At 33.7% G+C, this 14,697-nt stretch overlaps 2 protein-coding genes across 2 annotated transcripts; one reads left to right on the top strand and one right to left on the bottom strand.

The window, feature by feature from the left end:
- Positions 1-2,213: 2,213 nt before the first annotated feature.
- LOC133183856 (leucine-rich repeat-containing protein 73-like) lies at positions 2,214-4,700 on the top strand. The gene is made up of 4 exons (XM_061318754.1): positions 2,214-2,557; positions 2,872-3,032; positions 3,500-3,723; positions 3,998-4,700. Exons 1-4 carry the CDS (start codon positions 2,289-2,291, stop codon positions 4,556-4,558), a joined length of 1,215 nt encoding a protein of 404 aa, XP_061174738.1. The 5' UTR covers positions 2,214-2,288; the 3' UTR covers positions 4,559-4,700.
- Positions 4,701-5,085: 385 nt separating this feature from the next.
- Positions 5,086-14,426, bottom strand: LOC133183857 (tryptophan--tRNA ligase, cytoplasmic-like). The gene is made up of 8 exons (XM_061318755.1): positions 14,249-14,426; positions 13,157-13,265; positions 11,502-11,621; positions 10,339-10,521; positions 9,869-10,082; positions 9,341-9,514; positions 6,830-6,970; positions 5,086-5,936 (listed from the first exon to the last, which is right to left on the bottom strand). The coding sequence occupies exons 1-8, from the start codon at positions 14,388-14,390 to the stop codon at positions 5,715-5,717; spliced, it is 1,305 nt and encodes a 434-aa protein (XP_061174739.1). The 5' UTR covers positions 14,391-14,426; the 3' UTR covers positions 5,086-5,714.
- Between the last annotated feature and the right edge of the window lie 271 nt (positions 14,427-14,697).

Raw genomic sequence — 14,697 nt, forward strand, 5'->3', positions numbered from 1 at the left:
ACAGTTTCCGGATTGTTTTATATCTACGAGTCCCCCCCCCCCCCCCTCAAAAAAAAAAACTAAATATAACGATAATAATAAAAGTTAACAATACTGTAAAAATGAGATGAGGAAATTGCATGCGTGGATCTAGAGGGGGGGGGGGGGGTTCCGGACCCCCTGCAATTTGCAAAGTTATTAAAAGTATATATGAAGAAAATAAAAAATGACTTTGGACCCCCCCCCCCCCAAAAAAAAAAAACGTGGACCCCACCGTCATCACCACAACATAGGTGTTTTTCACATTTGGAAAATGGATTTTAGGTGGGTTTTTTTTTTTTTGTTTTATTGTTTTTTTTTTTTGTTTTTTGTTTTGTTTTGTAATGTTTTGTTTTGTAATGTTTTTTGTTTTGTTTTGTTTTGTTTTTTTGTTTTGTTTTTGTTTTTTTTTTTTTGCTTGTCAAGAAATTTTCTGGATTTAATACGTTTCGGAAGGGAATTTGGTGTTTTTGTTTTTGTTTTGTTGTTGTTGTTGTTGTTTTTTTTTTTTTTTTTTTTTTTTGCTTGTCAAGAAATTTTGGGTTGGAAATTTTTTTGACTGGGATGGTCCCCCCCCCCCGGAAAAAATCCTGGATCCGCGCCCGAATTGTAAATATTTTCAATTAATTTTTCACGAACTATTCGTAATAATCTGTCGTTTATAGCCAAAAACATATTTTTTAAAAAAGAGAACACCGCTCCCCCTTTTGAAAATACAAAACTAAGGATATTGATACAAAACACACGTCAATAACATTTCTTGACTTAATTATAACGTTTAATCTTATCATGGGAAGGTAAAGGCGTAGGCCGGGGCCTTGGTACAGAGGAATGGAGACAAGTGCCTCGGTACAGGACCCCCCCCCCCACCTCCACCCCCACTCCTTTCCCAGTCACAAAGCGGCTTCATGACTATATTTCCAAGATTTATTCTTCTACTCAAAAATATATAAAACAAGCCACTGGTATAAACAAGGAATTTTTACAGGATGGTGTCTGCCAACTTTCTTATCTTTATACCGGTGGCTTATGAAGCGGCAAATTAACATAACTCAGACAAATGGAGATACCTGCAAATAACTGAAGATTTCATTTACATTGTATCCCATTATTCAATCTGATTAAAATCAGATCCTTTGATCCGCTCACAGATCGCTAGCGATCTATATGAGCGGATCAAAGGATCTGATTTTAATCAGATTGCCCCATTATTGTGCGCAATAATTGATGTGGTGCACTTCAAATCAATTATTGCTTTCATCAGTTGAATTAATGAGAGCAATGTTTTATTTGATGCATGCATTAATATTATTGTATTTAGTTCATTTGATGTGTGTACGTATGTATAATAGTTGACCTCAACAATGTGATGGAATAATTAATTATTTGTTTTAGACCTGTGTATAAATGATTTGTTGATCCCTTTAGATATTCAGTTGATTTTTTTTTTTTTTTTTTTTTTGCTTGTCAGAAAATTTTTGGTAGTGCCCCCTCAACTGTCAACTGAAAAATATTTGGCTGTGCCCCCCCCCCCCCCCCAAACTGAAATTGCTTCCTACGGGCCTGGTATTGATGCGTGCATCATTTCGTTTCTAGCGAGCAATAATATTCAATTAAAGAGATCATTATAATGTTGCTTTGAAGATATCACTTGCTGCTTTCTCTAAAAGAATTGTTGTCCACATTTGTAGGATAAATATGTCACTAATATTCAATTAAAGAGAGAAATAATTTCAATTAATGCTCGCATTAATTGAATTATTGATCTCTTCCATTGAATTGCTTCGCGCATAAATTCAGTTAGTGTACTTAAAGAGTTAACACCCCCTCGCACTTTACATTCAAGGATACCCTACTCATTTCTAATGCTCCATGGTGGTTTATTTTTTTAATCATTTATTGCTTTTTTCTTCTTCTTTTTCGATGGGGTTCCATGAATGTAAAGTGCTGGGGGATCAGTGGGTAAGTTTTTTTTTTTAGCAAGAAAATAGGGCCTAGTTTTTAATTATGTACACACAACTATACCTAATTTCGTCTGAGATTCGTTTAGTTTTGATATTTGGAGTGACGCCGTCGCAACAGACAAACATCCAGTCAAGTCAATTACACATGACATGTTATTTTTTTGGCGCGGAAAGTCACAAATTGATTTGTAGCCAATCAAAATAGAGAAAAATTACAGTGCGAGCCTGTTTTGTTGTGATTAGTTCCTCTTCGAGTTTCCTCGGGTGCACGCAAGGTCCTCTAGGTGTGCACAGGTAAAAGCAATAATGAAGGGAACGATCGAGTTGAACAATGTAATTATATCGGAGGAGAGTGTGAAGGAAATTTGTGATGCAGCTAACGGTGGGAAATTGAAGACACTTTCTTTGCGCGATTGTGAAATTGACGAGACATTTTGCAGCTCTATTTTGAAGGCAGTTGGAGCTTGCAAGTCAATTTTGCAGTTAAGCTTGTGCGTTGGCATGGTAAAAACTAAAAAAGATGTTTCAGCACTTTGTAGGTGCTTACAGAAAAACAGATCTCTACTCGCTTTGTTGTAAGTACTTAATTCTAATTTATTATTTTTAATCAGTTAATATCAAGAATAAAAGCTAGTAACTTAATTATTCATTATTTTGAACTTTCAATATCGTATTTTCACAAACTTGCCTAAGAATCGCAAAATATTGCGTGACTTCTGTAAAGAAATGGAAAAAAAATCAATGAAAAGAATCCATACATGCAGTAATTAATTGGCTGGCAAATAATAAATATTTAATCTAAATGGCCCCAGTGGTTATTTGCAATCACTATTATCAGTATTCAAATGTATACTGTATTCAGTACCCATATAATACATTACTATTATAGCATCCATGGTAATCCCCTAAAGGATTCAGGTATGCAGAGAATCTGTGGAGAATTAATCCATCATCCACACATTGCAACTCTTGATGTCAGTGACTGTGAATTAACAGACCAGTCTATGGAGTACCTGTGTAATCTATTACCAAAGACTGGCACAAAATCAGGTGGAGAAAGGGTTTATCTTCTGTAATAATACCAATAAAATGTAGCCCACCATGATAAAGATTCTAAAAATGATATATACTATAGGTGCATGGAATACATCTGTTTAAAACCTAAATTCTCATTTTAAAAAAATGTATGTCTTTGACAGATATTTCTGTAAATAACATAATTAGTGTGAAATTAATTTGGCAAGGTTAGATTATATTTATTCCTAGATTTGCACATACTGTCTCTAAAAAAGTAATTAGATTAACTTCAATTGTATTATTTTTATTTTTTTTTTTTGATGAGAAAATCTTGTAAAATTGCAGAAGAGATGATTTTTTGGCAAACAAAATGTGATTTACATGTTTAGTACCCCCCAATATTTTCTGATATAAAAACTAAATAAAATAAAATTATTTAAAACATTAAAAAGGCAAATAATATTCTTGTACAATCTGTAAAGGGAGAAAACTCTTTGTAGGTTTGAAAGACCTTTCCCTCAGTGCTAATCCTGGAATATCACAGAAATCCTGGACAAAGTTTGCTGCTTCACTAGCAGCCAGCAGCAATCTTCGTGAGCTCTATCTAGATTACAATAACCTTGGTGACTATGCAGCTAGTTGTATCGTGATTGGGCTTACTGGGTCACAAAATCTTCAGGTCCTTGATTTAGAAGGCACAAACATTGGAGACTCCACAGCTGAGGTGAGTGACAGTCTTCCTTTCAAATGACTAAATATGAAAATACCCACCCATCTTAACACCCCCCCCCCCCCCCCCCCCCGTAGAAAAAAATTCAATCCATCAAGATTGTTAATCTGGACTTTTAAAATATTTGTAGTAATACCTGTACATCTTTTATTATATTATTCAAAAGTGATGATTCTGTATCATTTAACTGGTAAAGGAAGGATGTAATAAAATATAAACAATATAATAATTCAGACACAACCTGAAATGCTACATATTCTTATTGCAGTTGATTGAGCATTTACTTGAAAAGTTTCCCTCCCAGCTTCATAAAGTGGTGCTGAAAGAAAATAAAATAAACAGCAATATCATAGAAAAGATTTCTTCCTTTCTGGATGAAAGTGACGACATTTCTGACACATTTAGCATTCAATCCATGAAACTAAGAACAAAATCATCTGGTAAAACTTCAAAGTCCAAAACTTCCACACAGAAGAGCTCCACCCTGAAAGACAGCACTAGAGAGGATGAGTTATCATCAGAGGATGAAAAAACTGATAAAGAAAAAGAAGAAGAAAGTGATATGAAAGACACTGTGAAAACTGATGAAGATTATCGTGTGCTGGCGATGGCTTTGGAGGAGGGACTGAGCACCGGGAAGATCAGTGCCCTGTCTGGAACCATGGAGGAAGATAATGAAGAGGAGGAGCTTACAGAAGTCCCGGTGACATCACAAAGTCCTGTGATACGATTCACAGAGAACAAACCACAGACTTGCTCTGCAGAGGACTTTGGTGATGAAGGAGATGAACTTAAAGAAATCCCCCTTTTTCAACATGCCACTATTTGACAAGCCGGAATATTTTTATTGTCAACATAATATATGTCTTAAATTGATTAAACAAATTGTTTTAAACATTGAAAAGAATTTGCCATCTTGTCACCTTTGAAATGTCACAAGATCTATAGCCCTAATAAATATTAGTGATGAATATCAACTAAGTTACTATTATGGTACAAACCTATTTATAATGAATGACATCTTTAAGTGAGGCAAGTCTCACCTTGAATGAATCTTCAACTAAATATTATGTTGCTACTCAACCTTAAATGTACTAAGTTTGTCCAAAACTAGAATTCATAGATTCAACATCCTTGCAAGTGTGATTAATGTTGAGGTTATCTTGCATCTGGGCTGCGTTCAAGATTGTAGCTGCTATGTAGCTCCATGTAGCTGCTATGATCTTGAATGATATGCTAGCCTAGCCATAACAAGCATTATGATAGAAAACAAAGGGTTTACTTCAGAAAACCACAGAATCTTCAAGATACCAGTAACTACTCTCTGTGTTTGTCCTTATCACATTCATCACAAAATTTCACATTCATAGAACATTTTATTTCCTTTGTTCCATTAAGTTTACCATTTTCTGAATAAATTATTCCATAAATACAATTATCAGAACATGTACCATATATATACACATTCATTGTAGAGCCTTTCAGTTACTGCTTACAATTTCTGTAAATCATGTTTTTGTTTCCAAATTTACAGCATTTTGGCATGTGTATTCGCCTAGGGATACTTTCATATTTAGTATATCTATAATGCACATGTAAATAGATTAAAATTGAATGAAATATATATGGAAAAGTGGTTTTGAAACCTACATGCATGGCAGCATCATAAGTAATGCCTGCTTTTACTTTTCCAAATAAGAAAATTTTTCCTTAGTACTTGCCAGTAAAAGTTTTACAGTCTCAGTTTCTGTTTCTTGGTGAATCAATTTAAAAGGTGAAGCCATGTAAGTTATAATTATTGGTTCTTGGTCACAGAAAAACAAACTTAAAAGCATTGTATACACATACATTAAATACAGAATTTTTGGCTTGAACTGAAGACCCAAGAGTAAAATAATCATGAGTACAACATATTCTAAATGTCTTTTGAAAAAAAAATGAATTGAAAAAATTGTAATTTAAATTTCACTAAAGCACAGATGCAATCAAACTGCTTTAGTATTCTTATGTTTCTTTTTCTTCTTTTTCTCTGATGGGGGAGTGGGTGGGGGGTAGTCAAATTTGAGCTTCCTGGGTGTCATGTACTGCCTGACCACTTCATCCGTGATCGTGGTCCTCCTCTGTCGATGTTCTCCAATCAACTTCTGTAGAATTTCTATCAACTCCTTCTTAAGGAAGCCTGTCAACAGCTCTCCACTTGTGTAAGTCTGAATACATAAATATTAGCATGTGACAGAAGTCTTTCTCTGAAAGGCATGAAAACTTACTTAAGCATGCAGAAATGAAAGTAAAACTTGGATATATATTGAATCACCCAGAATGATTGAAATAAATGATTTTCTAGTAATTTCTGTGTTCACTATAAATATGTTTTTATTGTGCCATATGTGTGAAAAAGATGTCAATAATTATTGACGATGTACAGTAAAAATCCCAATAGCAAGGACTAAGCATTCATTTGCCTGTTTAATGTCTATGAGTAGAGAAGAAGATTTTCAAAGATGAAATGTAAATGAAGTTTCAATGACCAACTACCAGGTAAGCCCCACCTTATGGCTGAACCAAGGACAAAAGGGGTCTAAATTTTATAATTTTGCTGCGAAAGGCATGAAGATTTTCTAAGATGTAAAATATCTTCACTGTATTAGTGTAAGCCCAACTTTTCCTCAGTCTGGAGCCTGAACCCTGCGCTCAGGTGCTATGAATTTCAAAATTTTGGCAGAGGATCTTTTGCTTATTACTGGTACAATCACACTAACAGTTTGACTGCTTGATGCCCAGGAGTAGAGAAAAATAGAGGGTTTTTAAAAATTGCATTAATTTTGATGGTTTTGACCACATCTCTAAGGCCCCAGGGTGGAAAAGACTTTGAAATGTACAATTTTTGTTCCCCTTTACCCATAAATGATATAGACTAAAATTGGTTAAAATTGGTTCAGCAGTTCCAGAGAAGAAGCTGAAAATGTTCAAAAGTGTAAAAGCAAGGAATGATCAGGAAAAAAAGCCCGAGATAGCAATATTTCATGTGAGTGATTCGTGTGACCAAATGAAACTGTTTTATCTCAAGAGTCAAACAAAATGTTGTAGTAATTATTCTAACCTTCTTAATTTCCTCCAGTCTTTCATCACTCTCCATGAAGAATGTCATATACTGAAATGCCACGTCAACATCGCAGTTACCTCCCTTCTCCTTGTGTTCCTCAACAGTGGCTCCACCTCCAGAAAACGCATACTTGTTAATCTGTAACAGTGAAGTCATCATTGTCACATCTCCTATCATGACTTACTTCCTCATATACCTGTATGACCCGTATAAAGAGCTGGGTTCTCTTAATGCATAAAATAGCCCTTCTATAGACCAGTTAAATGTCACAATATGTCAAAGAATGAGTGGATTTAACACCTAATTTTGGATCTTTTTGCGATTCCTCTACCAAGCTGTAAATGAAGTGAATCCAAAATATTTTACAAGCAATAGAAAGAGCTAGGTAGAAAATTTGTACAAAAGCAGTGCCTTGTTGCTATGAATCAAAATTGAAGCAACGATACATTAGTGTTGCCGTCCGGAATTTGACATGTACCCGGAGTGGTTTTTAGGTCGCTTAATCAATATTAATAGGAGGTGGGGTTATTGATCGGCGTCAGTGTCGACATCTCTCTCTCCTTTCTCTCTCTAGAAATTCGAAATTGTGTATGGTATATTACAGCAATGTCAATATGAAATTAATGTGAGAACACGCAAAATTGTAACAACGTTTAATTCGCTAAATTCTGAAAATTGCAACCAAACACACTCCAATGATTTAGATCAAGGTCAAGCTGAAGAATACAATGTATAATAGTTTTCACGAGTACACTCGCAGGTGGACATCACGTGATGAATTGAAATATTCAACAGGTCAATCGAAGTCAAATCAAGGTTAACGCAGTCATTACAATGGAAGCGATAAGTTTGTTTTGAACATGTTTTTTGTAAAATTAAGTATGAGTGCACGTTTGTCGGCTCTTCTCCTTTTAATGACATTATTTTGTTCAATATACAACTACAGTTTTCTTAAGAACAGCCAACAAACATGTGCTGACTATGTATTCAGATGATGAAAAATGTGTGACCCTGATTATCTATTGATATTCAAGAAATCTTCGGGCCCCATGCCTTTGATATTAATTTAGTTTTTCTCGAAAAGAGCGTTTTAAATTCATATCTGCACCAAGAATACACGGTTAACATATGCGGTATTTACATGATGGAAAGAAATAAACATTTTATAACACTTTAATTTACGGCATTTTTTCTGGACACTTAAGTCCATCCATTCTTTCAAACATTAATATAAATTCATGCTTTCATTAGCCATACCAGGTTTCTTCTGGGAAACCAGATATATAAGAACAGGCTTAACGATATTCTGATGTTCTTAAAATTGTTGTACAACAAAGAATTTACTTATGAGCACAGGTATAATCCAAAAAGTAAAATTTGTGACAATATGCCACGAGTGATACTTGCTTCTAACTACATGTAATTGATTACAATCAATCTTCCTGAAGATAAGGCCTATGTTTTACAAGTGCTGAAATCCTACTGATAAGAAAATAAATTCACTGAAAAAAGAAATCTTTTGAAATTTCACATGGACTTATTAAAGGTGCATAGACACAGATCTGAACTTAATATTTTCTCAAATTTTCTGCATAATATCACAACTTATATATTGCAATAACATTTCACACGAAAATATAATTAAAAACTTATTTTATCTGGAAATTATTGGAACTGTGAATTCTGGGACGCGTTTGATTAACACATTTTTATACTTACTCAAATTTTAACTTTATCCTTAATATTTAAGAAAAGAAACGATTTTGTTATGTATTAATGAAAAATATTACATCCATAATCCAGAAAATTCAGAGTAGAAATGTTTGAAAGCAAAACCAACTCACCAGTATTGTCAGTCCATGCTCTGTGATGTGTACAGAGTTTAACAAATTGAACATACCCGTGAAACGTAAACTGTTTTTGTAAACAGGGCACAAGCTCTGTTATTGTTAATGTTTACGATTCACCAGGTGTGTTCAATTGTTAAACTCTGCACACACCACTGAGCACGGACTTGCAATACTGTAAGTGGGTTTTGCTTTCGAACATTTCTACTCCGTATTTTCTGGGTTATAGTTTTAATATTTTTCATTAATACACAACAAAATTGCCACTTTTCTTAAGTAATAAGAATAAAATTGAAATATGTGAAAGTGCAAGGATGTGTCAATCCAACGCATCCAGAAATTCGAAGTTTTAATAACTTCAAGATGAAATAAGATTTTTATTATATTTTAATATGAAATGCTATAGCAACATATGTCATGAAATTATACAGAAAATTTGAGAAAATATTAACTTCAAATCTGTGTCCAAGCACCTTTAATTCGATCCTTTTTGAAATTTGGTATGAAAGTGCTGTATATAAATTCCAACATGAGAATTTGGAGCAGAGGAAATCAAAGGGAAATTAAATGTTGGGATGATTTAGTTAAAACCTTGTTTACTTAACAAACATTCAGTAAAGATATGCATGAAAGTAAATTTTTTCTAATTTTATACAGGTACCTTATCTTTGATCTGCTTGTCAGAGTCTGTCACAAAAATGGATGTGGTGGGGTCACTTGCACTCATTTTGGTCTGTGCTCCCTGTAAAGCTGGGAAGAATGTGGAGTGGATCAAAGCTGGCTTCAGGCAGTTCATTCTTGGAGCTACATCTCTAGTCATTCTGAAGTAGGGGTCCTGAAGAAGGATTAAATGCATTTAACAAAGTTATATGTAATCGTGATACCACCATTTGAAATCAGTTTTCTCAGTACAGGGGGCAGTATTAAACTCTAAAACCAAGAAATCTGCAGTCATTTTCAAAAAAATCTTGGGATTAATTTTCAATGTAAGAGAAAACTTACAATTTTGTTCCTTTTCAAAGAAATTTATGCAAACCTTACATCTTACCAATGGTAAAATTATTTTATGTCATAATCTTACTCTCCTCTAAAGCATCTTTTATTCAGTAAGACAAAGAGGCTACTGGTACACCATAACAATCAACTCCTAACATTTGACGCATTGGAAGATTTTTTTTTCTCAACAAACCTGATCTATTGCACAAGGGATGAGACAGGGTATGTCAGATCTGCCATTAAAGATCTCTGGAAAGGAGGAGCTGAAGCTCGGAGAAGCTTGGATAGCGGGGAAACTTATCTTCCCAATGCAGTCACTGTCACCAAAACCAAAGATTCCCTTCACTTGATTGTAAGTCACCAGCTTCTGTACCCGGCACATGTTTCTGTAGAAAGCTGGACTATTCCTGGAAATTAAAGAATTCTGTGTATATGACAGTAACCTCAGACCATAATTTTACTGCAAGAATAATTTACCATTTTAAATATTAATATTATTGCAATACATGTATTAGGCTTAACATTTATTGAAGTTCCTTATCATTTACCTTAAATATTCATACCATCAAGCAAAAATCAACTTTTCATAAAGTGGAAGTACATATATTGACATTAATTTCTAAATGTTATAGTATTGCTTAATTGTGAAACATCGGGGCTTACGATATAAAGTCTAAATCACTGAAAATGAATGTCTTCTCAATATCAAATCCACAGGCTATAATATCCTTTGCATTCTCAATGGCCATATGATTAGCCTGTTCAAGAGTAAGGTCCTTCCACAAGTATTTCTCATCATCTGTCAGCTGTATAACTAGTGGTACATCAAATGTGTCTTGCAACCACCTGTAATCAGGAATAGGTAGTAATCATTAGTAATTATGACATGTACATATACATATAGCCTGACATAGTCATTTATAGAGGTTTACTTTGAAAGATTAGTAAAACAAAAAAAAAAATTATGACAAAATCTAATAGAAAAGCAATTTTTTTTTTAAGAAAGTACTACATGTAAATCATTACTTTTTCTAACAAATATTGTTTTCAGAAATAACCCTGGTGATCTCTTATTTTACAAAATATGATCTGAATGTGATTTCTGAAGATTGCAATATTTTTTTACTTTGTTAAAATCATCTAATTTTTTTTTGCCTCAATATAAGCAGAGACTTAAATAACAGAGATTCCCAACTGTTCGAAACTCACAATTTCTCAGAGGCTTATAGTTAACTTTTTTCAAACCTTGCACTGTTTTTAAAAATCACATAAATTCTTAAAATAATAAAGGAAAAGAAAGTAGAATCTTTTTTTTCATATCAACAAATTATTCGGAAAGTAGAATCTTTTTATTCATATCAACAAATTATTCGGAATGACACTGTCATGATAGTGTAACCTGAAGTGGTCACCCATCCAAGTGTTATACAGGCTCGCCATTGCTAAACTTGCCTGAAATAGAGGGAAACTCTACCGATCACTAAAAGAGCTAGCTGACTAGCGAGGCAGTATAAGTTCCCTATATACTGTCTGCTACAGTAGCTCAGTCGGTAGAGCGCTCGCTCCATAATCAGAAGGTTGCGGGATCAAATCCCAGCCTTAACTAAATATACATGTTATGTGGAGTTGCAAATCTCTGTTACAAAATTTATGTTTTTATAAAATATATGTCAAGTTGCTTTATATCAAATACATGTATCATTAAAGTTTAGTGCATATTAACTTCAATCTGATGAAAAAAATGTTGGGGAACTAAATATTTTGTAATAAATATGTTTACGTAATACATGTATTTCAATCAAAGTTACATAAAAACTGTTTCTTACTTGGTGAAGATAAATGGAATAAGATGACCCATATGCATTGCATCAGAGGAAGGCCCTCTTCCTGTATATAGATAGAAGGGCTTCTTTTGTTCATACATGTCTAGGATAGAGTGCATATCCCTGAAAATATACAAAAAATATTTTTAAAAAACCCATTTTTTCATCACATCATAAATTAATTAAATAAAAAAGTACAACATATTTTGAAATACATTACAAATCATATTTACACAATTAAGGCTCCTATAAACAACCAATATGATTAATCAGTTGAATAAATACGTTTCAGTAACTACAGTTGAACTTTGGTATCTGGAACATAATACAGTTAAACTTCGTTATCTCGAAGTTGAAGGGACCGTTGATGAACTTCGAGATATCCGGGGGTTCGACATATCGAGGATTATAATTCTAATGAACTTCAAATAAACTTAGTGCAGTGAACATACACTTAATAGTAGAAACATGTCAAATTCCTTCTTGTTTGAAATTCTGTATACGATTTCTTTAATATACATGTACATGTAATTAGCATTAAAAACATTTTTGCATCCTCTTTATAATTCACAAAATAAAAACTTTGTATAATATGTACAGAAGTATAATCCTTAAACCAACCCGGCAAGTCAACCGCTAGCATCGTTTACCATGTATACATAACCGGATATCGTCTATGCATTGTAAATTTAAAACCGGTCGCTGTCAGAATAACGCAAACGAAATATACATTTTTTTTATTGGAAAAACATGTTCATACATGTATAATCATTTAAATAAAATATTTTACCATAATAAAATCAAATGCAAAAGAAGAAACACGCACTTTTGTCTAACTACAGATGAACACTGAATCACAGGACACTATAGCAGAAGCTTGCTCACATGATTGTGTAAATTCTGTGCGCTCATATAGGAAAAATAAATTCTTATTGCATTAATTACAGAATTTTGTTTCACTTTCATGTTTATAATTTTCGCTTTCATATGCATAAACTATGCAAGCGCGCATATTACACATAGCATTAAATAGTAATTATCAAGATAAACGTACCCCAGCCACGAAAGAATTAACGTGTCATCCACGCGTATGCATAAGACTAATACACACAACCTTTGGCTTGCATAATTAAAATCAAGGTAAGCCATACATACACCTCAAATAATTATCGCGCTATTATCTGTTGATCACAGGAACACAGGTAACCCGTGCGTGACAGATGGGTGGCTGTTGTCAATAGAGCGTTCAGTTTACCTAACGGACTTGATCATCAGAGCGGAAAATTATCCTGACTTCGAGATAACGCATGTGATTTTAATGAATGGGTACACAATTTTACTTCGAGATAACCGGGGTATTCGACATTACCGTGTTCGAGATAGAGGGGTTTATTTTAATCATTTATAAAGCAAATTTCGTCGGGACCGCGGTCTTACTTCGATATATCCAGGGGATTCGAGATATCCGTGTTCGAGATTTCGAAGTTTAGCTGTAGCTTAAATATCATGGATATGTCAAAGTGAGATTTGCAAGTCCCAGCAACTTTCTCTATGCATTTAAGCCTCAATATTTCAAACTCCCAGTTATCTTCAAGTTTTTCTTTGCCCAAATAAGTCCAAAATAATGATATTTGAGTGACTGCATTAATCGAACAAACCTCTGAGAGAAGAACTTCCCCCTCCTGAGGAGATGGTGTACAGGCTTTCCTGTGACCCTCTCCATTCTCTCTATCAAGGCATCATCTATTTTGGTGCTTCCAAACCTTTCTGATGAAAATAATATAATTTTAAATTAAGAAGGTATAAACACAAATGAATAATAAGGTATAACATTACAATCAAATCTAAAGTGGAACACACATTATGACAATATTATTGCAAATGCAAATAAATCATTAGGATTCCTTAAACGTAATCTGAAAATTTCAAATACAGAAGTAAAATCCAGAGCCTATCAAGCAATAGTGTGCCCTAAAGTCAAGTATTGTTGTAGTGTTTGGGATCCACATACGACACTGTATAGACAAAAACTTGAAATGGTTCAAAGAAGGGCGGCTCGCTATGTACATAACAATTACCACAATACCAGTAGCGTTACAGACATGATTAGTACACTACAGTGGCCAACACTAGCTGAGCGACGCCTCAAAACCAGATTAATAATGTTTTACAAGATAGTTAATCAACTTGTTACTATACCCACAGACATACTCATACCTACAGATGCAAGAACCAGACAAAATCACACACAAACATACATACATTTACAATCAACAAAAGAAACATACAAATGGTCCTTTTTTCCACAAACTATAATACAATGGATTTGCTTCCCCAGTCTGTTGTCCAAGCCACTAAAGTAGAAATTTTTAGAGAACAGCTAACCCCAGCTGTTCTCAACACTATCACGTAAAAAGTAACATTTCTTTTAATCACAAATGTAAATAAAAGCAGTTTTTTTTTTCTTTATATTAAGTTTGCTTAAGTCACGCATGCACACCAGCAAGTAATCTTCAGCGCTCTGAAGTTTTGTTGTAAATAGAAGAAGGAAGAAGAATACTAAAAATGTACATCACTTTTAATATACATGTAATAATTACTTTTAAATCAAAAATTCAAATGTTTTTATTAGATAAGTTGTGTATGTGTGTGTGTGGGGGGGGGGGATGCGTAAATATATTGATAAAACTCTTTTATATATTAATTTAAACATATTACAATAAATCCCAATCTTTATACAAAATGCCTACTTATCAACTTGTCATAGTCCACCCCGGTTGCAGAGGTTGAAACCACTTCCCATGGATTCACGATGAAGTCGTCATCGCCAGTCCCTAATTTGTCTTCTTCTTTAATTGACATATTCTCCATTTCTTGTGCTATATCAGTCATATTTCCGCAATTTCACACCGTATGTTTGAAGGCTATACTTTTCACACGTGTTGCATCACGTACTTTCAATTTCGAGACTGAAAATGGTTTGACTAATGCACGATATTGCTATTAATGATAGGTATAAAAGATTGATGAAATAAATAAGAATTCTGGCTGTGTGATTATTTACATTCTTATTATATATATTTTTTGTATTAAGCAGAAGAAATAAAATAATGAAATATCTTTCTTTTTTCCTTCAAAATAATTTTTACTAGTATTAGCCTTCCCAGCATTCTGTGCGACCTTACAATATGTCTGCGCC

Source organism: Saccostrea echinata, unplaced genomic scaffold (assembly GCF_033153115.1).
Source record: "Saccostrea echinata isolate AGI-Se365-2 ecotype Australia unplaced genomic scaffold, CSIRO_AGI_Sech_v1 ptg000009l, whole genome shotgun sequence".
In the NCBI taxonomy this organism is placed as follows: Eukaryota; Metazoa; Mollusca; class Bivalvia; order Ostreida; family Ostreidae; genus Saccostrea; species Saccostrea echinata.